The sequence below is a fragment of the Gymnogyps californianus genome, chromosome 1 (genome assembly GCF_018139145.2).
Source record: "Gymnogyps californianus isolate 813 chromosome 1, ASM1813914v2, whole genome shotgun sequence".
Taxonomy (NCBI): domain Eukaryota; kingdom Metazoa; phylum Chordata; class Aves; order Accipitriformes; family Cathartidae; genus Gymnogyps; species Gymnogyps californianus.
Window position 1 is genome coordinate 82986182 of NC_059471.1, and position 24694 is coordinate 83010875.

A 24694-nucleotide genomic window follows, 5' to 3' on the forward strand; every position below is an offset into this window, starting at 1 on the left:
AAGATTTGTGCTTTAGTATGTAGAGAAATAATATGAGAAAAAAATGTCTAAATCTTTTTGGCAGGAGACCTGAAACTAAAGAAAATCACGTCAAAAGCCAGGAAGTTATACTTATAAAATTCCTCAGTAAAAACCACACAGTGATCTCTTATTACATTAGTTCATGAAGCTGTTGGAAATGGCAGTCCCTGAAACATACATGGATTGCATAGGTATCAATTAAAATAGGCGAGGTGGGAAACAAGGGCTCACATGGGGGGCATTATGTTTTAGATACTTGGTGTTGGGCTCTTCACATGGGACTTGCAGCACTTTTCAGAGTTCAAGGTTTAATTTGAAAATGTAACCCCTTCCTTTCTATTGGAAGGGATACTTGAAGTGTGAGAAAGAAAGGGGCAAACCTAGCTGAGCTCTTCCATAGCCTCGGTAAGCCATCTTCCAGCCCACCCTTCCATCCCTTTGAGTACGAGTGCTACTGCATCAGATGAAAAAGCATAGTAAATCATGGTACAGCCAGAGTCGCATCAGTGCCTGTACTTCATGTACCTTCAGCATGCTGTGGAGACTTAATTTCCTCCCCAGCATGGGAGCTCCAGGGCCCATGAGTCTACAGAGCAGTTCTGCAGTAACTTTCAGAGGGGAAGTAGCAAGTAGGAAAAGTAGGAAAAACCTAAGCAAATACAAATTTGGTGGATTTCCCAGCACTTTGCAAAATATGCCATGAGGAGACTGAAGTGCATGAGGAGACTCAAGGTCTTAATTGCCTGGATGTATCAGGCTGAAGAAAAAACTTTTCCATCCAGAATCTGAATTCAGAGATTACAGAGAAGGAAGCAGTCATGTGAGAGACACAAGCCTTCTCATAATTACCATAACTACCTTATAGCATTGCTAACTTTTAAATCCTGGTGAAAAAATAGCAGGAATATTGACAGTCATGAAAGGCCCTCAAAACTAATTTCGCTTGTTAAAAATGATCAGCTTCGGTTTTCATTTTGTTTTCCGTTTTTGTGTTTTCTTTCTGTTTGGTGTCACTACCATTCACCTGGAGCCATGAAACATATTTAGCATGAAAGCCAAGAGGGCAACATCTGCAAAAAAATTGGTTCTTTGTCCACTAGGAACCTGACCGGTTTCTGGCAAAAGCGGTCAGTAAGGGCCTTTGCAAACCTCTGCCAAAGCAATTGAGTTGCCACTGTAAGTAGGAAACAGATACTGAGTTCCCACTAGCTTTCAATAAGAGGAAAGCATGTGTGTTTTACTTGTGCCTTTAAAAATCACTTAACGGGCATTTTCAAAAAGTATGATTGAAATTTGAACCCTAGGAAATCTTAGGTTCTTGAAGGCTGGAGATATCTTTCTGTAGAGATTCTGAAAATGGTTCTCTATACCAGCTCAGTCCCAGTTTAGTAGGGGTTGTCGCTGATAATGATGATGAAGACAGCTACTGATGATGATGAGTTACACAAGAACAGTGACTTTCTTCAGTGGCTAATCAGATCTATACATCGGGGCTCAAACCCACTTAACCTTACTCGTAGGAACTGTGTGAATGACCTAAAATGGAAGCTCTCGTGATTACTGAGAGCAACATCTGATTCTTAAATTCATAACCATAAATGTTGTGACAATTTTACTGTAAGGTTATTTCTGATTAAGCTAAAATGGCATATCTGTAAACTCAAATTGCTGTAAAACATATTTTTAATTTTGAAGGCAAAATATATATAATTTAGTTTAGCATTTTTATTGTAAATAATTGCAATCTTTGTGGCCTGTAAACCAAATGAAAGTAAGTTTTTCCATTACCTTGTTATTGACCAGGCAATTTTACTGGCAGTATTTTGTGCATGACTGAAAGCTGCCTATTAAACATAGTGATGGTAATCATTTCATGTGACTGACAAGGGAAATATGGGAAGATTATTTTGTGTTAGTAAGAAACCTAGTTAATCTCAAAGCCGTATCTCCTTATGGGTCAAATCCGTCTTGCAGTATTTTTTTATTATTATGCAATACTCGCTTTAAACACAAAAGCAATTTCACATCTGTGATAAAAACAGGATTTAATTTCATCAAGATAGAGATCACTGAATTGCAGGAGGTGCAATTTAAAATTCTGTGTTTTCTTACCTCTTCTTGCAAAGCCCAAGCCTTTGATGAAATCAACTGCAAAGTGCTGCAATATTGTAACAAGAGCAGAAATGGGCTTGCAGAGTCTGTCACGTTTTCAGGCTTTTCACTTCCTCAGTGCAAGCTCATTTTCACACATATCTCAATGGAGGACATGATCGGACAGCTGTAGAGATAAAATACTCAAGTCAAGCAGACATAAACCTGATCAGAAGTTTTAATTTGAAATGTCAACAGCTCCACGCCAGTAGTCTGCTTACATATGCACAGTTTAGCATAAACACAGCACTGAGGGTCACAGGATTTAGTTTGCTGTGCAAGCTCGGGCACCAAGTTCTCCTCTGTCAGGAGAAAGACATCTTGTTCCCCTGCTCCTCCCTCCCACCTCCCGCATAGATGTTGGCCCTGGTGCTCACTGGAGCTCTTACTAAACCAATTTAACTGACTAAAACTGCAGAAGATTACCCTTTTTTTTCTTTTTTTTTTTTTCCCTGGATACATTTTAGTGAGTTCCAGCATCATGTTAGCAGTCTGACACGCAGCAGTGGGGCCCAGTGATGTCAGTGCATGGCTGGGAGTCAGGCAAAGGAGGAAATGAGGGGGGGTGAGCAGGACCCACACACACACACAAATTCAGAGCTATTCTATCCGTTCACCCTATTTTGGGAAACTGCACCCTCAGTGGGCAAAGCAGTCCTGTCATGGGGCCTCACCTGAGTCCAGAGATGACAAACTGGAGTAGAAAACATAGCTAAGACCCAAAACTAGGGGCAACGTTTCATGAAACAATAACAAGAACTGTGTTCAGTCTAGCAACAGGATTAATAATTGCCATCCCATTAATTTCCCATTTTGCATTCTAGATCTCAAGAAAATATATGGACAACAGGAACCATGAGCTCTGCTTTGGGATCAGGATTATATGGAGTAAAAAAGGGTTTTCCTAAAAGCTGAGGGAGATTCCTGTAAGACGTTATATATGACTCTAGAAGCCCCGGGCCACTCTTATGTCATCCTGGTATGAAACAGCCCCTGTGAGAACTCAGGGCAAGATTGGGAGGATGGTCCAAAACCTGCCCATTAGCTTTCACTCAGGAGACAGCCATGACTACAGCCTCAATAAATAGCTCCCTAATAAATCACAGGGAATGGGGGAGACCAAGGGCCAGTCCCATTCCAGCAGGCATTGCTGTGGAATACTACTTAGCAGGGATCACCAGGGCTGGCAGACCATGGAGAAGATCATGCTGGCCTTTTGGAGCAGCCCAGAAAGGCAGTATATTCCCCTGAGCCCTGCCACAGGATTTTTCCTCTCATTTGTACAGGTGCGAATGAAGGGTTATTCCACTGAAATTTGGTACTATAAAATAAATACAGATTCACTGGTACAAAATGGCAGTGTTGACAAAAATAAAAACATATTCTACAGATGGCCAAGGAATATACAGAAGTGTGTTTGTACTAGGTAGTGCATTTCCAGCGGATTCCTGCCTCTTCTGGCTGAAAGGGTAAGAGTAGCACCAAAAATGTACATATTTGCTATGTATACGTATGGCTCACAGCATCCTATTGTTACTTAGGAATTGTTTTTTAAAGCAAAACAAAGACATTATAACAGAGTATTACTTGTGTTTATGACTTCACTGACATTCTTCAGTAGGCTGGGTTTCCTAATGAGTGAAAAGAAGCAAAATCTTTGTCAGGCAAGGAGTCCTCTGATAGAAAAAAAATCTCTCAGAAACTTTCCTTTTCAGATACCTCTCTATTAGGTAATAAAATTCTTTCACATCTTCTCTTTTCTTTCCAAACTTATCTTCTAGTGTTTTTTTCTGCTACATTTTTTTGTGTTGCTGCTCCCTGGAAACAAGTGTTGTGATAACAGGGTTCTGCAGCTGTGCTAGTGATTATGTGCTGCCATTTATACATCTATTGCAAAAGAACATTTCTTCTTCATAACTGCCTTTTGGGAAAAATATATATGTATTTGAAAATGTATTTAGAAATATACATGCTTAAATCATACATTTTCCAAACAAATGTCAAAATAACTTAGTTTTTGCAATAAATTTATTAAGATTTCGCATAGTCATACAAATGTATGTTGAAATAACAGACTCCTTATACCCCATTCTTCAGGTAGTAGTCCCCTTTAACATATTCTAACCCATCAAATGCTTCCTGGCCATGAGCCAGGTAAAAACTGGTGTGTGTGAAGCATAGGTTGGGCATTTTGTGTGTCTTTTGCTCAGTGCGGCCTAGCTCTGTTTGCTGCGATAATCTCTCAGCATTACTCCTTCTTCACCTTCTGCCAGAGCAGTACTTCTCATACTCAGAGGAATATAAATTTTGTATATATTCTATATATAAATCTGTCACGTTAGGAAGTTAAATCAAGCCTGTGTGTTTTGTTTGTAACTGAAAAAATTTGGAAGTCTAGGTGGAGCCTTTTTATGACCTCACAACTTCTTTTCTCTATTTCTACACACCAGAGATTAAAAGTGTGTAGAGATTAGCAGTGTAGAAGGTCAACGCTGGCAATAGTAGCTGGGGATAAGGTGGAGTGAGAAATCATAAATGCATTAAAATATGCTCCACCTTGGGTTTGAGTTTAACAAGTGCTCTGCTCTGGTGGGTTAATGTTGCATCCCAGGGGAAAGTAAAATGTCCTGACATCCACAAACGCTTCCAAAAATGGTCTGCAACACACATGCTGTTCTCATCTGTTTTTTCACTAAAAATTACTTTTCTACCTAAAATTATCCCAAATAAGAAGGACTGAAGACTCTTCTCAACTATTCCGTCTTGTACCGCTGTGTCACCATTTCCACTGGTACTGAAAATCTTTGTAGAAGGCATTCCCAAATTCAGATTCCTCTGACTACCCAAATTAAAAAAAAAAAAACAAACCACCAACCAACAAACAAAAAAACCTACTATGCACTTAAGTCTGAACTTTAATGTTAGTGTGTTTGAATGGAAAAAAGAACAAAGAAAAGGCAGAAGTCATACTGAAAGAAACTGTCGTGGTTTAACCCCAACCGGCAACTAAGCCCCACACAGCCGCTCGCTCACTCCCTCCTGCTGGGATGGGGGAGAGAATCAGAAGGGTAAAAGTTAGAAAACTCGTGGGTTGAGATAAAGACAGTTTAACAGGTAAAGCAAAAGCCGCACACACAAGCAAAGCAAAACAAGGAATTCATTCACCACTTCCCACCGGCAGGCAGGTGTTCAGCCATCTCCAGGAAAGCAGGGCTCCATCATGCATAACGGTGACTTGGGAAGACAAACACTATCACTCTGAACATCCCCCCCTTCCTCCTTCTTCCCCCAGCTTTATATGCTGAGCATGATGTCATATGGTATGGAATATCCTTTTGGTCAGTTGGGGTCAGCTGTCCCGGCTGTGTCCCCTCCCAACTCCTTGTGCACCCCCAGCCTCCTCGCTGGTGGGGTGGGGTGAAAAGCAGAAAAGGCCTTGACTCTGTGTAAGCACTGCTCAGCAGTAACTAAAACATCCCTGTATTACCAACACTGTTTTCAGCACAAATCCAAAACATAGCCCCATACTAGCTACTATGAAGAAAACTAACCCTATCCCAGCCAAAACCAGCACAGAAACTCTTGCATTTTTTCCCCTTTTCCTCTGAATAAACTGTCCACACTACGGACAAGCACAAGCGATGCTTTGGCAGTTGAGTAAACATTTACAGTGGGCAAACGTGAGTTTGTCTTCCACTGCAAGGCAACAGTGAAGTGGCTTCTACAGCCAGCAAGCGGACGGGCTCCAGATCGTGAGCTGAGCAGACGCTGCGCTGCTCTTGAGCCAGCTGCAGATGTGACCCTTGGGTAGAGGACAGTGTGGTGGGACATGGGAGCATGTGCCACGCTGGCCAGTGTGAATGAAGAGGAGAGGGTGTCAGGTGTGAGACTAAAATTTCTCTAGTGACCCAATAAATATGCATTTCCTACTGGCAAATCAGCATGCTTAAACTCTGATTGAAATCATGATTTACACACTGTGGCTCAGGTTGATTATAACAGCTGATTAAAACATTTGCATTCCTGTTATAACCAGGTCAGGCAAGTGTAATTTAAGAATTTTCCCAAAATCGTAGGTAATAAAAGTGTAGTTGGAGCCTTGACCTCTTCTGAGGCAAAGTTACGCATGTAACTTTTTGGATGGTTAAAGAAAAACGAAATTAAAATGGTTAGTGTGAATAATACCTGTGTCCTGTTTCACTCTGTCCCATCTTTTCAAGGGTGGATGGTGACCTGAGACTTGAGAATTTCTCACCTTGGGAATCATACAGCAAAACACTCTGTGACAGGGGATCTCAGGAAAGCTTGGTATCTTGCGGCCTAGAAAGGCTAAACAATGCAAATATTAATATCCTAGCAAATATATGAATATGCTCTATGAAATCCACTGCTCTTGTTTCTCTAATTATTGTTCTAAATGAAGGACAGAGTTTCAGGTAATCATTTTATTATCTATCCACAAGTCACTCTTTATAAAAAAGAAAGAATTTGGGGGAAACAATTATAGCTCATAACAGACTACCTGCACTACAATGCAGAACTGAATTCTCTTCTGCCCAATAAAACTCATCTTGAATACCAATCAATATTTTAATGGCAAGCCCAGCATCAAATGATACATTTGTATCTAATTTTTTGAATAAACGTGTGTAATGAAAACCATGTGAACTTTGAAGTACTTAAGTAATTGGAATGCTTTCTACACGGCGCTGGTTTAACTAAAATTGAGAGAGTAGTCCTTCCATACAGGAAGACAAGTCTAATGAAGAGAGTTGGAGAGTCTCAAGGTACTACTGCATTTCAGAAAGACAGCAGAACAGCTGCAAACCAGTAATGGCTTTTGTGTCCAGCAGCCAAAAAAAAAAAAGTGTCTTTGCGATCCTGTACAGCACATAATTAGCATTGCACATGTTTTTTTCGATTAGGTGTCATTTGAATCCTGGGACTAAATTTGCCACCTTTCGGTAGCTCTAACTTTGTACTGCTCCACTCTCCAAGGTGGCTTAAACTTATTTTGGGGGATATCTGTAGTTTCAGGAGTCTGAAGAAAGCAGCACCAGATGACAGTCTGGCACAGGCTCAAAACCAAGAGTAGGTGGGCAACACAGGAAAACATCTGATTGTTTTAGGACCATTGGAAAAGTTATCTTATTCAAAATGTTTTGATACCAGCATTGTGGAAACTCCTGGAAAACCTTTTTGCAGAGATTTTAGACTGACCTGAATAAGCATCACTGCTTCAAATACCTCTCTTGAGTGTAGGTGTTACTCAGCAGTGTAGGTGTTAATCCTCAGCAGAGGATTAAGCTGGAGTGATTAAAACAGTTGCCATCCCAGGTTTCCTGGACATTCCTATTCCCATGGCAAAGATGACAGAAGAAAAAGTTGGTCAAAGGCTTAGAACGCTGAATTCAATATGCCAGCGTAGAAATGCTCTTCTGCAGCATTCCCGGCAATCCCTGGGGACCGCAGACAGGTAGCGGCGCTGACTGTGTCAACCATCCTGGCTGAACCTGCTGAGGCATGCTTGTTGACACTCGCTGAACTGAGTGGGGTGACCCACGGCAAGTGACCTTGTGAGAAGGTCTGTCTTCTTTTCCTGCCTTTACCATGGACTTCCTGGGTGATCCCAGATAAGTCACTTATTCCTCAGCTTTCCCTTCTGTCAAAAAAGGAAAACTAGTCCCTTCAAACTCCCGGTGATGTTCCAGGACTGACCTCATGCTCACAAGGGTCTATGAGATGACTGAGTGGGTGGTGTGATTCAAATGCAAACAGTCAAGAGTGATAAAAGCTTTCCCTATTTTATTTTGTGTTAGATACCTTATCACTGCAATCAGAGCTATTGTAGGTATTTCATAAGAAATTTACCCAAGCAAACAACGTTGGTTGGTGGTAGTGGTGGGTACTTTTACTCCAGAATTATCATTGTAGGTCAGAATTCTCTCAACTTATACATTCAAATTTGTTTCAACACTACTTTTATAAATATTTCTGCTTTCTGAATCAACTCATTGATTGTGAATATTACATTGCATATGTATTGTCAGCACTTGAGATTTTTAAGTATGAATTACTACTTCCTTGTGATTACTCAGGTTGTAACCTTCCATCAAGCTGGCCTTTGTAACAGCTGCTCTTTACACTCCCTGGTCTAATTCTGGATGTATCCAACTGTGAATGGGCTCAGAATCCAGTATCCAGATACTTTTGATAGGAACACTAAATCTGACTAAATAGTCCCTACTTTGTACAGGTGCTATGCTATCTCTGCTGATTCTGGCTGCCCTCTCCGTATGCTCGATAGAGCAGAGTTGCTTTCAACAGGAACAACTCTCCAGAGCCTGGGATTGGGAAAATTGTTCGTAGTAGGATCTGGAAATTGGGAACAGAGTCAATGCTTTTTGACACAATACCCTTTATTGCCAAAAAGTGTTTAGCAAATAGGCTAGTGTGAGCATCGGCATAAAAAACCCAGACATATCCTTCTGCAGCTGGGTGCTTTTATAGTATGAGGATGGCATCAAGGGATGCAACACAGGCGGAACATAGCTTACCAGTATTGCACTGAAAAATTTTTAATTCGCTGGTAAACATCAGTCACATCTTAACCAAGTTTCTCCAGCACTGCAGAAAGAGAGAGTTCTTAATTAATCTTGAAAAAAAAAACCTAATACGAAACCCAGCACCCCCCAAATGCAAGCGTTATCCTAGGAGGGTACAAGGGAGCGCGGCAGTTCACGTACCGTGGCAGCAACACCAAAGCCGAAGGACTAGCTAGCAAGAAATAATGTAACCAACTAGCATTAGCAGCTTAAATACTTCGCGCAGGGGCAGCTGCCTTAGCAGATCAGAGTTTGGCCACGGAAGGTCCTGCAACTGAAAGGCAAAACCTGAAAATCTTTCAGTGCAAGCGTTATTTCCCTGTGATGGAAACCCACGGCAGAGGTGCCACGGCGGACGGTGGGTGCCTGCGGAGGCACAGCCCGCGGGACAGCGCCGGCGACTGCACGGAATAAGCTTACCGCAGCGGCCGCGCCTGGTCTCGGGACGGGGCCGGGGGCCGTACCGCCCGCCGGGCTGGCGCGGCTTTCCCGGGGGGACACCGCCGTGGCTCCCTGTCCGTACCCGCGGGGCAGCGTCTCCCGAGCGGCAGCCTGCCCTCCTCCCGGCGGGGGCGACCCGGCGGCGCGGGACCCCCCTTCCCGCCTTCCCGCCCGCCGCCCCGGTCCCGCTTGCCCCGCCGGGTGTCGCTGCCCTCCCCGTCCCGAGGCGTGTGGAACGCCCACGGCGATGCGGCCGGAGGCGGGCCCGCCCCGCCCTTCCCGGGCAGGTTATAGAGCTCCGTCCCGGCGCCCGCCCGCTCTCCCACCCTCACGCCCCGCCGCCGAGGGCCAGCCAGCCGCCGCCTCACCGCCGCGGGGCCGGGGCCGCCTCCCCGCGGCCGGGCGATGGTGCCGGCGCCCGGGGGAGCCCTGCTCGCCGCCCTCCTCGCCCTCCTCGCCGCCGGGCTGGCCGCCGCGGGCAGGTGAGCGAGGACGGCGGGGCGGGGAGGTGGCGGTGGCCGGGAGGGGGCCCCGGGAGCGCCCCGTGGGGTCCGGGCGGGCCGGGGCTGGGTCCGGGTGCTCGGCCGGCGGCTCCGCGGGGTGGCCAGGCCGGGCGGCGGCGTGAGGCTCCCTGCCGTGCCGGGGGCTGCCGTGCTTGCCCGCTGGCGCGGGTGTAAGAGAGTCCCTCCTCCACCCGTGTCCGTGGGGCTCGTCCCGCCGGCGGCGGGTCCCCGGGGCCGCGCTGCACAGCCCAGGCCGCTCCCCGCAGTGCCGTGTAAGAGCGGGTACCGCGGCGCCCCGGCTCCGGTGGTGCTGAACGCCGTTCGCGGAACGGTTAAGGCTTTCTAGCGGGCCTGTGCGCCGCTTCCCTTGAAGTAATCACACCAAAGCTGTGGGGCTTTTTTCCTCGGGGAAAAATGGTGACTTCAGTGCACTAGTGGAGATCCAAACGATGAGAACAGCTGCACCGCGTATAGAAAGGTGTGAGCTGCTCTAGTCTTTGGTTTGCTTGTATGAACAGAGGCTTGAAAATCAGCCTACCGTGACAGTTGGTATATTCTGCAGAGGCAGGTACACTCCAGAAACAGAATGAGATTCTGAGAGACGATAAATAAAACTGTGTACTCCAGATTAAGCCATTCCAGTCTTCCCCCTCCCAGTTCTCCAGCAGCAAGTGAAAGGCAACAAGTGCTGCAGCAAGGGAGTAGCTAGTAAAAGGAGAACTCACAGCAACTGGAGATGAAGTCTTCAAGATGTTGTGTGGTTCATTTGTTTAGTATCAGATTTGTGAATGGGAATGTTAATGATCAACAAGTGGCAGTGTGCTGTTCCAGCACACACAGGGCTATCAAGCGGTCAGCTCCTCAGGAACTGGAAGTTTATGAACTCCAGACCTGCTCTGATAGAAAACACATTTGCTCTCAAAGCAGACCTCTGTTTAAATGCTTGTGTTAGTTATTTCTTGATGTTGTGTATTTGCATTTCAAACACTTCGAAAGGTGTAAAACCACAAAATAAGAGCATTATCTCCTTCCAGAAGAAAGTATGGCCTGGAGTTAGCTGAAGCCAAGAGTGATGTGTTCGGTAAAAATGATGTTATTTCACAGTAAGTCGGGAAACCTATGGGAAACCTACAACCTACCTAAGACTGATTGCTCTGCAGCCTGTCTTGTCCAAGTTGATGCTGGATGATGGTGGTGGCATCTCTCTTTTCTACCAAGATTGTCGCTCTGCCTTTTCCATTGGGAGGAAGGAGAAAAGAGATTTTCAAACATCTTGATGAAAGGCTTGGATGACAAGGGGTTCTAATTTAAGAGGACAAAGAAATCCTATCTGCTCTGAATACCTAGGAAGAAGGAACAGGAAACAGTAAAAATTAGAATCAGTTTTGAAAGACTGAATTAAGTATGATTATTTTTGTCTCTTAGAAGTGTAGCTTTCATACCTGGACTTTTAACTTTTCTGCTCTGAGCACTTCCTTTAAGGAGTTTGGTGGGCACATGAACCCTTAAAGAAGGAACTTCGGCAAGCCCAAGCTAAATTTTGTTTGGTCTTTTGGGAGGGACTCGCAGTAAAGCAGGACTGTTGTCATGTTGAGTGCCTGAAACTGGCTGAAGGGATATCTAAGACACAGTTATTAAAAGATAATAGGTGATAAGTTTTTTGTTTTATTTAATGACTATAGGTGAACTTTTTTCTAGAAGGAAGTCACCCTTCAAATAAACTTGTGTAAAAACAAGCAAACAAACAAAACCAAAAAAAACAACCAACCAACACAACAAAAAACCCCTGTGCCTTCATTTGGCAAAGTGTTCAAATGTATCTCTGCATGACATACACTCATAATAGACTTTTTAGGAATGTCTTTCAAATTGCTAAGTTGTGACATACCATCTTTTTGTCCTTCTGAATATACCAGTTGATCGACATTTTAGGTTTGGTGCTAGTTTTTTGCTAGCAACAATGTGCAGAATTTTTTTTAGAGGAAAATGAAAGAAAGGGATAATATCCTGTCTTTGAAGTTAACTGGAAGCTGCTAATAATATAATTGAGACCTTCCCCCCCAACCCCCAGCAGCAGGCAGCTATTGTGTGCGCGAGAGCTGACCAAAAGTGTCCTGTAGAGATCTTATGGAAACAGTGCACTAAATGTATTCAGCAGCTGTGTCTTGAAGAAAAAAAAAAAAATTAAAGCTTATAAATGTTCCTTCCCAGAGAAAACTTTAGTAAAAGACAGAATATTAATAGGACCTGAAAACAAAAAACTGTATTAACTCAAACCATACCTGACTTTGTTATCTACCTACCTGGTTAAATCAGGCTTTTGAAGACTTGCTCGCTCATCCTCTGCAGCTGCTACTGTCACATAACTCAGTTCAGGCAAGGCTTACACCACTCATGATCACTGCTCAGGAGAACATGACAAGTAACTTTTGTCACTGTTGGGATTTTTATTTCTTTTTATTTTAGCTGTTACTGGTAAAATGGCTGCTAATGAGGATTACAGTCCAGCACAGCTATCGACCCAGTTATTATATTTGAAATTTTTGACTGCCTATTGGTATACAGACATTTTAGTAGCTTGGATTTGGCCTAGGTCATAAACTAATTTTGAGAAAGTGATGCAATGTAAAACTGTTTTCTTATTTTATAGAATGAAACAACAAAAAAGGGGAGTGGGGGGTGGCAGGGAGAGTCTGTTGGACAAGCAAGTCCCAACATTCAGGTGTGCTTTATTCCCCCTCTTTCACCCATTATTGTACTTGTAATATTTTCCTTTGCAGTTGTTTGTGTATTTAAGCTATTGGGGATATCAGTCCTACTCTATCAATCAACCTTGCTCCGCCGAAAGATGTACGTAGCCAACTGATCAGTGGAGCAGGTGAACTTTCTGAACATGTTTTATTGTAAATACATGTTTTCTTTTTTTAATATCATATTGAATAAATCACTGCAAGAAGTCAAAGATACTGTGTAGTAGTTTAAGATCTGTCCTCACATCACACACCCCATTTATTTTGTCTGCTGCTCACACTACTGTAGGTATAGAATTATATACTTACCTGGTCCTGGCCAGTATCTGAATGCTTTGCTCTGAATTGGTCCAACTTCTTTTGGGATAGAATTCATAATTTTCATATTACTCCAGAGAGGAAAAACTTGTTTCAGTGGCAGCTGAATAAATGGGACATAACTTCATTCATGCCTATGTTTGTATCACTACAGGCAACATCAGATCTTTCTCAGTTTGTGAAAGAGACTGTGTATCTTAAAATTAGGTAGGAGTTGTTCCCCTGGTTCTTCAACGCTCCTCTTCAGGACTCTCACCCCTCTTGTGGCTGTGTTTGTACTCTTGTATCCCCCTCAGAGTATTAATGGACAGTAGCACAAGAGCAAATGGATATAAATTGGCCTTTCTCTTAACAAGCTCTTCTCTCTCTCTTTTGGAGCTGCCTGACATGTAGTAGGAAGCAATCAGATCCCCTCTCAGCTTTTGGTTTGTTCAACTGAAGCCAAGTTCTTCTCATTCTCTGTAAAATAGGTCATTCTTCATAGCTTTTATCGTCATATATACCATATATTTCATATTTCTTCACCATGGATGTTAAGAACTGTACAAAATACAACCTGATACAGCAGCAGTAAAACTTTCCTGGAATTTTAACTGAAACACCTGAGGGTCCCACTTACTTTATAGTGGTGCTAGAGGCTCACAGTGATCTTGTGACAGCTACTAAAGCCAGCTCTTTCTTTCTGTCACCTCAACTAAGGAGGCCTTGGCTTACTGTAGAAGTTCTTGTTATTCATCTTCAATGTTCCTTGCTAAATGCCATCCTACTGGTGTCAGCCATGTCACAGCCATGTAAAATCGGTTACTTCCCTCCTGCCTGGGCACCCTGGACGGCTCAGTCTGCCACTTGTGACCTTTAGCACCAGTGCTGTAAGCTGCTGACTCTCTGAGGGCAGAGTTCTCCACTAGAAAGGCGGACACCACTCTTGCCACTGACCTGCACAGCGATCCGACCTGCACAGTCTGCCTTCTCTTGCCTTTCTTCTTCAGTCACGTATTTAGGCTGTAGGTTCTTCAAGGCCAGGCATTTTTTGCACACTGAGCAGACAGTGACAAGCACAGCAATCTCACTCAGGCCTCTAGGTACTCCCTGTGAAATCCTACACAAATACCATATAGGGAGGGATCAAAAGTGTCCTGTGCCTCCAGTCTGCATTACTTCTCCCCCAACATTCAGGAGGGTCCATGTGACATTCTCCTGGAAAGGATCTGCCTGAAAGGATCTCCCCTTTCTAAATTTCTTTCTTTTGCACAAAATGCTGAACTCCTGACAGCAATAGCTGAGCTGATGGCTGGTGTTTTTTCATGGGTTGGGGGGACTAACCTGGCAAAACTGGTTTTCCTCCTAGATTTTGGGATCCGGGTGGACTCTCAATGATCTAGTTGACCTTTCCCACTGCCAAAGGTAGGCTTTAACTTGGTGCTTGTTGTGGAAGTCAGAACACGTGAAAGACCTTGTCCAGGGCAGTATCTATGAAGTTCAGCTACGTTCATTTTATTTGCAGTTTTATGGAACATTTCCCAGTTTTAAGACAAGTTTGTACTGAAATCTTGTGAGATACTGTATACTTTGTAAAGACCCTTTCATTTGATTTTGGAGTGAATTATTAAATAAAACATTACTGAATGAGTTTGTCTGCCTGTGAAAATGAGCACCCTTTGGAAAGTAACAAGATCCTGCTTCCTCCAAGCTTTAGGCATTTTAATCTTCCAGAGGAGTCATAGCACTATCCAGCTGCATTCAAGGGGATTTTCTGGGATGTAAGCAGAATATACATTTACTATCCAGGTGAATTCAAGGGCACTTTCTAGCATGCAAGCAGAACACATGTTCTTTAACTTGTGTACTTGCAAGTGATGTAAGCCAGCAGTATTTGGATGAACAAAATGGAAAAAGGTTATTTTATTGTCTATAAATCCAGAGGCAGGGTGCTGATTTCTAATAGACACACATACAGGAGTCATGGCTGTTCAATATGCTTTTTCTCCTTTCTGAAGATGGAGTATATGTATTCCTGTAAACTGCATCACTGGGTTGATGGCAAAGGCTGGGTGACTTCAGAACAACTTATTCCAGCACTAAAGTCTTTTTACTTGCCACATGACATAAGAACCATCTCTTCATTCAGGGTATCATCTCAGATACATGAGCTTATGCATTTCCTCTGAACTCCCTTCCCTTTCCAATGGTTCTGCTACTTAAGAAAATTCTGAAGTAACACCTTGTATCTTTGAAGTGTATGCATATATTTATTTTACTAGTTTGCCTTAGTGATGTTTACAGTAACTGTTCCAATACGAGTGCAACCCTTACAGATAAGCCCAGGAGGATATGTGCAGAGCACTGCTGTAAGGTGATAAAGCCATGACTTTGTTGTGCATCAGACTAAAAAATGCAAAAGTTCCTGGCCTGTTGTTTTTTTTCCATTTTTTTCCCCACCATGGGGATGTTTGTTGCTGTGTATTGCCCCCCTCAATAGCCCAAATCACTTCCTACGAAGCTCTTGCAGATAAGGTATTTTCTGTGTCAGAAACAACACTTCGGACTCTTTGAAGAAAGTGCATTTTAAATTATGGCCCGGAAAAAGCAGTGAGGACAGAGTATTTTGGATAAAGAGAATTTCATAAAGGGGACAGGCATGTGGTAATGGAGAACTTAAGTAACAGCAAGCAGAGGGAGAAGAGAACTGGAGTCACAGCACCCGTTGCAGCATAGAGTAGGTCTAGAAGACTTACACAGTTGTGGATTTCCATCAGATTTATAATTTTGGCAACTAACATTGCAGGTTTTCCAACTCTTGCAGCTGTTGATCTGCACAGTGACTTTGAACCCCCTGGGCTTATTGGCAGATTAAATGAATGTTAATTTGTATGGTCAGGGAGTCCTGTGCAACCAGAATGCATGGGACTGTCTGCACTTACGCAATCAATTTGCATATATGCAGTGGCTATGAGCCTGCAAGTCACAAGCTTTTATGGGGCTGACTCATGTTCAGAAGGCTACTTTTCTGTAGAATCAGTATTTCATCATTCAAAGCAATAGCACTGTCAGGTATGGCATCATATATTCGATCCAGATTCTTCACATGACACAAGCTGGAGCAGCCCCATTGACTTCACTGGTACTAAAAATGACTCATTCTAGCAGGGGACCTGGCTGTATTTTTTGCATTTGCCGTGTTTCTCATTAGAAAGGATTTATGTTGCACAGTTAATTTATTGCAGGTGAAACGTTCCCATCTCCCCTGTTTCTCCAATCAAATGCAACTTTGCATTCCTGTCTACGAACACTGCCCTAGGTTCAGTGAAATGAAAATGCCTGACGGTGGATAAAACATAAGTGAAATGTACAAAGGAGTATACGGAGCAATGGATTAAAGTGCATTTGCCTGCTGGAGCTAGTGTTTATCCTTCCTTACGCAGCTCGAGAGCTCGTGGGCAGCTGATGACTGTGAGCCAGCCTGGGGTGTGTCGCTATGGTTCTAGGTTGGATTGCTGTTACGGCTGGAAAAAGAACAACAAGGGCCACTGCGAAGGTAACATTAACACTTTATGATTGTTTCCTCTCCACAGCTGTGTACTTGGTATTAATAAAGGGATTTCATATATGTCTGCCAGAACTTACAGAAAGAAACCTTCTGAGGAGTGAAATCTCTTAACTCTGTGAGAGAGTGAATAAAACATGTTTGAAAGACCACCTCCTCAAAAAAGCAGAGCTTTGGGTAAATAACACTAAACCATAAAATACATATTCAAAAATTCTTAGGTCCAGAAGGGACCATCTGTTCTAACCTCCTGCACAGCCCCGGTCAGTGCCTATACTGTTACAGCTGTCAAGTAAGTGCCAAAAATGCGGTGTTTTCTAATGCTAAATATGGACCCCTAAAATGGTTTTCTATCAGTTGGTATCCTTTATCTTCAGAGAACACAGCCTCTGAGAACCAGGAGGTTTTAACTTTCTAAAAATATAAATAAAACCCAAGCAATAAGTGCACCTGACTTGAGCTTGGGTAGCCAGCCAGCGTTCTGGTCTGTGGATCGTTGGCTTAATGAAGAGTTGATGGCTCTTAAGACATTTCTAATTTGTAATGGGTCTACAGATCCCAAGGAGACGGTGATGTGGAACCTCCCTTTAGCTGTACTTGGGCAAACCACAACAAAATCATAAAATACATGTTTTAGGAATTTTTGTCGGATGTTGCATGTGTTGTCCCAGAGAGTTTGGCATTGTATATCTGGTGAATTTGAATAGAGGCTTAGGGTTATTCATTGCTGAAAATCAACATACTGGTATCTAACAGGGAAAGATGCAAAAATGTCTCTGCTCTGTATATATAGCATGTCAGTTTAAAAAAGGAAGAAGTGATTAATACCTTTATTAATATTTCTGCATTGCTTAATAGCACCTCAGTTTTGATGCAAATGGATACCTGGAGGGACAACTGGCAAATGTAACTTTGATCAGCCAGTGGAGTAGGTTGTCTTGTTTTAAAGCAATACGTTGCTTTCGTACTGAAATACAGTTTTCATAAACTTTTAAGATGCTTCTTTGGCAGATTACTTTAAGCCAACTATAATGTAATTCTGCATTGTAAAACCAGATGCAGCGGTGTTCTCTGCTTCAGTGCTAATACTCATCTGGTCTTGCAGTATGCCATACTGCATTCAGGGATAGAGGTAGTGTTGAAAAATGCCTTAATCTGCAGAGTTAGTAGATCAGTACATCTGAATGAATCTGTAAATGTAGGCAAGATACTTGAATTCAGAAGTATGAATTTTAATTGTGACTTTTACTATATAGTAACTAACGCTGTGAGTTTCCTATTTCCTACAGTTTGCATAGCAGCTTAATTACACAAGGTAGCGAGATGCTCATCCTGGTGCATACTCTCTCACTGGTTTTCCAGAGCTAGTCCTGATTCAAATGCATGTTTGGTTTGCTTTTCCTGAATAACCCTCATGTTGACAATCACATTGACTTTAGGAGCCTTAAGCCTTATAAAAGTCAGCATTTAACTTCTGACTAATGATCCAGAGGGCTGAAAGTTAGAAAATTTTTACTTTTTAATGCATCCAGGCTAAGCATAGCCCTCTCAAATCATTGTAAATCTGATGCAATTATACTTATTGGCATGTGTGGTAAGGACAGTTGCCTGATCATTTGACAGATGTGCTTTGGATGTTCCACCATGGGATGGACACGTTCCTCAGCTGTAACTGAGGAGATCCAAGACTGGAAAACTGCTGTAGGGTAATGTGTCTCCTTTGACTGCAGGAGAGTGCTGTTGCCTCTTTCCTACTCCAGATGCCAAGCGTAGCAAGTCAAGCTGCTGGCTAGCTGCTTCTCACATAGGCTTCTTAAAAATAGGAAAAAGGCAAGAGTACAAAACTATATGTGAATTGTAAGCATGGCAGAAAAAGCATGAGGGAGAGAGCTAAAAGGAGTCCCTTCTTTTACAGGTCTTTACAAATGTGGAAAAGCACACACTGGTGTAATCTGTGCTAGTGTGACTTTTCTCAAGCAGAAGTAAAGTGCTGATCAGTAGCTACCATGCCCAAAATAGAGGGAGAGGTATGGAGGATGTTGAACTTGTGCAACAAGTTTTTAGGCAACTAAGCAGGGCAAAAGTTCTCAAATAGAGTACTTCTAACTTTTTCTTTTTCTCTCTCCTTTCTCTGCCTGACTCCACCAGCTATCTGTGGACATGGCTGCAAGTATGGCGAGTGCATGGGACCAAACAAATGCAAATGTTTCCCTGGATTTACAGGGAAAACCTGTAATCAAGGTTTGTGCACATGGGGATATTACTCCAGAAAGCAGACTGTTGATGTTCTGTTTCCTTATCTTGTACTATGGATTGTGTCATCTTCGAAAACAGTAAAACAAGATATTTTCTTGTTTACAAAGAAGAGCTTAGAGTTTAAGGCTCTTGCATCTCCAGCATCCCAGGCAAGCTCTAAGCCTCCTTCAGCACATAGAAGTTTGAACCTATATCATGTATCTCCTGTGGGCTGATGACAAGGGCAAACTGTCATATTTATAGTCAGAGGATTAAGGCATGGAGAGATTATATAGGAAATTATTAGAAGAGGTGGAAGTCAAATCCAGAACCCATGTTATTTTCTTAACTAGCAACCCATATTACTCTCTTAACTAACCTTCTTATCAGAAGGACATGCAATTATATGCTAGACATATAGTTTCTCAAGCTGCCTGGGCCAATGCCATCTGTTTGCATATGCTGATTGGTATTTCTGAGAATCAGAATTGGGAGTCTTTAGAATTGCATATTCAGAAACTTTGAATGCACCACTTGCCCTCCATAAACTTGCAATTAGACATGGAAATATTTCAGCTAACACATTGGTGAGAACTCAGCTTTTTTTTTCCTGTTCCAGTATATGAGACCCCTGTGTTGGATCAGATGAAAGGAGCAGGTCACTGTGCGTGGAGAGGGGCCATGCTACTGCAGTGCAGATGAGTGAACTGCAGGTGCTGTGAGGGAAGCATGACATAAAGACCACATGAATGGATGAGTCTATACTTGCTACCTTCCTAAGCACCTGCAGCCTTTGCTTGAAAACATTGCATTGACATACTAACCACACATTTTTCATAGTCAAAACAACCCACTTATTACACAATATCTTTAAAACAATATACGATAAAGCTATACTGTTAAGTATTTTGGAAAATTCCATCTTTTGCACTTTTGATGTTGCTCACAGGGAAAGAAGTCAATTCCTCAGTACCACTAGAGAGGAAAGCAAAACAGCAGCTGTGGTTTGTGTAATAGATATGTAGGTATCACTTACAACTTCAGCCTCTAAACCCAGAAGTTTAACCTCAAAAATGATTTGGCAGCTTAAATGTTACCAAAAGGCAACAGCGAAGCCCCCAGCTTTTAGATGTTTTTTGTGCAGTAACTCCAGCTGCATTTGATATGCCCTCCATAGGCAAGCAGATCAGTTTTGCGCACTTGCAGTAGATTCAGAGTCTGAGGCTTAGTGGAAGCACCACACAGACCTACATGTGCAAACTGCCTGTTAGCTCTCTGGGCTGTTCTACCTTCTGAAGCGCAGCCAGGAATTTTTTAGTAAAGTGGTGGCTGGCACAGGCCAGAAATGTCCCAGAGCTATTTCAATAGTATAGCAATATAGGTGGTCGTGTTCCAGCAGCCAGGAATGCTCAGAGCCACTTTTAATTTACTGGCAGATGTAGCATTGGTCTGTCCTTACAGCAGAATGCCCTGCTGAGCAAGCTCAACGTGAGCTAACTAAAATAACAGAGATAAGGGGACTGTATTAGTCTGCCACCAAGTCTGAGCTAAATTAGCCTTATCTCCATAGGTTCTCTTTTAGAGCTGTGTATGCTATCTGTGCGTTACTGTGCATTGTGCAAGATAGGTGCAGCTAAGCACTTTTGAACATGTATGGTCTAAGTGGAATAACTTTTGTTCCCTAGTTTGCTCTCTAGTTTCTTTGTTAAGAGAGTCTTGGTTATTTAGTGGAGCCACAGTAGCACAAAAACCCAATGTGATTTACAAGCTGATAGGTTGTCCTTTTTCAAACAGACCCTATGTTTAAATAACAGAATGCAACCCTCTTTTTCTTTCCTGGACTGAGCTGTAACAAACACTTCTGCACATGTATAACCCCCCAAAAGTTTATGCTTTGAATGGTCTGGAGTTTTTTCTGTGGTCTGCAGGGTGCATAGATGTGAGAACAGATGCTTCTCCCATTAGAAGTGGAGCTGCACAAGCTCCGTGCTTGCTTGGAGAGTTGCGTCTTTATTGAAATAATATTATTGGTCATACGTGCCGTTAAACACCTGTTGAACGGGCTGCGTATGCTGGTGCATTCTGTTAATGAGTTCTGTCTGTTTACTAATCAGGTTTCAAAATACAAGAGGTAGAGGTGTCAGTTCACAGAATTCACAAGCACAGATGTCCCCTTGTCATAGGACCAATACCCTTGTCAGCACTGCTCTGCCTATACCACACAAATTAAACTTTTTAGGATTCTAGTTTTCTCCCTGTGAAGGATAGCTATTGGGAATTTCAAATTAATTTAGTTTCTGCAAAGCCTTTCAAATCCTGGATTTTGAAAAGGATTTAGGATGCTTTTATTCTCAGGATTTTGAGATTTTTGAGATTTGTCCTTTTATTCTTAGTCACATAATTCTTATCATATATTGTATTTCATTTCTGCTACTGATAACCTTGGTGCCAATGTGTAGCTCAGAAAAAAAAAAATCTTTGTTTCACTTTGTCTCAAGATGATTTGCTGTTCTTAGCCTCTTGTTTTTGCCTTTCTAGTACAGAGGTCAACTGGAGGGCTAAAATCTCCAGCTAGAATCAGAGAAATCTAGAAAAATAACTCCCAGAAAAGAGACTGACTGCAATTCTCTCCCCACCCCTCCACCTCTTCCTAACAAGCTGCCAGATGTGGCCAGAGTTTGCATTAGCTTTTCAGGTGTAGAAGTCTGCGTATGTTAGTTTTGCTAGCAGTCTTTCAGCCAGATGGTCTGCTAAACTCTCATCTTGCAAGGGGCTGGCTCATTTTCAATCCAGCCGATTTTACTGTGGGGAATTCAAGGCATTAGGCAATATTATCCACCTATATGTATGAATATATGTATACAAACCCAGCACTCACTTCATTCCAATGACTTCTGCAGATCTGAACGAATGTGGACTGAAACCACGTCCCTGTGAACACAGATGTATGAATACCCATGGCAGCTACAAGTGCTATTGTCTCAATGGGTACATGCTTATGGCAGATGGCACATGTGCAAGTAAGTAATAAAGCTGATAGGACAGGCACACCAAAATCATCTAATCGCATTTGATCCCAGCAGATTTTCTTCTTGTGATGAATGGATTTAGCTTATTCAGGATAGGGTCTTTGCCTCAGCTCTCTGGTACTGTCAGCAGCCGAAAGCAGCTTTCTATCTGGTAGTACCTGAATAAAGTAAACTAGGTCATAATTGTATTTTGGTGTTCAGAGGAATTTTTGTCCTGCTAGAAGTAAAAATCTTTGATAGTGTTACTTCAGATGAAGGACAGCTAGCATAACCTTGGTGCATAGTCCTGCCAGTTCATCTGTTGAATAAGGATGAATGAATCTATCCAAGCAGAGCACCAATATAGACTAGTTTTTACTGTGCTGAATTTCATGCCATTATTCTTTGCTTTACCTTTCTGTGCTCCCTAATTTATTTTATCTGTGTGTTGATATGCTTCCCACATTTGCCGCCAGCTTCTTGCAAACATTTCTTCATTGAGCTAAGGCTTATCTAAACTGTGTTTCTACCTATTTTTCTTTGTCTTTAAGCTAGCATGTAATGGAAAGCATTCTGCTTTCTTAGCCAACCTGATTTTTCAGAGCTGAGGAGGCTTCTTACTTTTCAATGACACTGTTTTGTTTGTAGAAAATACTTTTTTTCTTCACCTGAGCTGTTCCATACAGGTCTTTTGGCTTTGAATTTCACAAAACCCTAGGTAACATGGTGACAGCCCTTTATCGAGTCCACTGGACTGGAGCAGATGCATCAGTTGGACAAGGAAGTTAGTTGGTCTCAGCAGTGGAACAATCTGCTTGAGAGGTCTGTCCTAAACCAATGGACCTAGCTGTATGGGGTGCAGCACAATCTTTCCCGTGGATGTGACAGAAAACCATAAACTCTGAAAGGCTTTGATCTCCAAACCTTGGAGACAACCACTGACCAGGCAGGGTGTCCATGTGGCGAGTTTGCTGTCAGTCCTGGCATAATTGGAAAAATACCCAGCCTTGGCAAACACTCACAGGAGTGCAGGGTCTGCAGCTCTAGGGCAGGTAGGAAAGCCAGAGCTTTTACTCTCTCTCTCCTATGACAGGGAGACTGAAATTGCTGCGAAACGTGCCTGGGGCCAGAGCTTTTAGAGGGTTTCCCTTCCCTGCATCACAGCTCAAGATTGTGCCTCTGCATTACTAAGCATGGTGTGTATCACCGGCAGACAAAGCTGCGGGGCCCTGAGATCTGCAGGGATATGTTCCTTCCGTTTCATCCAAGATAATTTGTGTATCTGCTGACATCATACGCCGTGCAGTTTTCAGTAAGGCCACTGTCTTATGGACAGCTGAAGGTGGCAGAAGCCAGAACTACAGTCAAAAGAAACTATCCTTTGAGCCCAGCAGCACCTTTGTCCCGTCCATCCCTCACTCCCGCTCCTCTGAGCACAAACGCTTGCTGCAGCCACGCTTCTGAACCAAGTCAGAAAACTAGATCCAGACTGTAACTTAGTATTTCTGCTGCATTAGTTTTAAGCCAGTCTTATTTCAGGGCTCGTTTCCTAATTTAAGAAACTCTGCATTTGTACCAAATTTGTACCAAATGCGCAGTTGCACCATCCCTTGCTTAAGCCAGCACAAAACACTGAATTTCTCAGCGGCAGTGGTGGCCAGTGTCAAGTATATATGAAAAAATTGCCTGAGCAGCTGTGAGCCCTGAAGCTTGCATTTCACTTTGGCACAGGGAAACGTTATTTCTCAGTGGAACCCTGACAAACACTGACACAGAATGAAACCAAATTTCAGAGGGAAAACCAGGTTTCCCGTAGAAGGGAAGTCTTCATTCTTCGCAGCTCTAGTTAAGGCGGCAAAAAATGTTCATCCAGCTTGTGCTTCATTAACCCAACCCATCTGCCACCCTCTAGTTCCAAAGAGCCTTTATTTTCTTAAGCAGAAACTATGATTATGAAATGAAGTAGTAAATTATTTGCTGAAGTAGAAATTATTCTTGGTTAAGCTAACCAAGCTTGTGCTCGGATGAAATGCTAGGTTATTTAACCAACTGTATAATTCTCATCGTTTTATTCAGGCAAACATTTTGAGCATACTGTTGCTCCTTTTGAATCAAATTCACCATGATGTAAGTCTCCTTAGCAAGATGAAGTCCACCTAGTCTGAGCAGTCAGGCTTATCTGCAACCACACTAAGGGACTGTGGAGCTGGAAGAAGGATATCAGAAGAATGTGGCTTTGGGCCAGAGAGAACCATTGCTTAAAATAGTTAGTAGGTTAGTACCTAACATAAAGTCACCCAAACTCTGCAGGAATTACTATACTAGATCTGATTAGCACTTCATCTAAGCCAATATTATGTCTAACCAAAGCCAGGAATAGGAGCTTCAAACAAAAGAGAAAACAGGCAATTACCACTTAGAGAAGAATAATTTTTAGTAAGTTTCTTTATTCCCACTTAGGAAGTAGATAATGTGCCAAAGTATTATGATTTACAGTTCGTCTTTTTTTAACTCTTACCTCCTGTATGTTCTCATTCTTACAAAAGTACAATGCTTTTGCAAATACAGTAAATTCTTGGCCTTGAATATTCATCACTTAGCCACAGATTCTAAACAAACCAGCCTAAGAAAAATAATTTTATCACAGATTAAACAGATTAATTTTAATAGCACACAGAACTAATATGCATTATATTTTATATTCAAATCACAAATAATACGGCTGTAGCTATATATGCACCTGCACACATCATTGTCTTTTCTATACACTCTGTTATTAGGCACTATTCTGAAAGTGCTGGTACCTCTGACAATAAACATGTTGCATTTTAAAATAAAATTCGTATCTTTTTCTACCTAAGCGGTGAGCCAGTTTCAAGTTCTTGCAGTTGGTTGCTGTCTCTAATAAATTGACAAGTGTTCCAGGCTTTCCACTTACAAAGAACCTATATACAGTTCTGTTTCTCTGAACACAACCAGACTGAAGTAGCTGGAAATGCTTTCTTTGCGCACACCTCCATCTGTTCAGTAACCACTTCCAAATGCTACTTCTCTCCCTGGCATCATAACACTAACGCTTCCTGGATATCGTCAGGATTTTAGAAATATCTCCCTATAT

The 24694-nt window shown here is 42.5% G+C and overlaps 1 protein-coding gene across 1 annotated transcript in view; it reads left to right on the plus strand.

Moving 5' to 3' along the window:
- Positions 1-9623: 9623 nt before the first annotated feature.
- EGFL6 (EGF like domain multiple 6) overlaps positions 9624-24694 on the plus strand; it is a 44144-nt gene continuing 29073 nt past the window's right edge. The window contains exons 1-4 of the mRNA XM_050891485.1: positions 9624-9700; positions 16212-16324; positions 18482-18574; positions 21469-21588. Coding sequence (XP_050747442.1) covers positions 9624-9700; positions 16212-16324; positions 18482-18574; positions 21469-21588 — 403 coding nt within the window. The remainder of the gene's footprint in view (positions 9701-16211; positions 16325-18481; positions 18575-21468; positions 21589-24694) is intronic.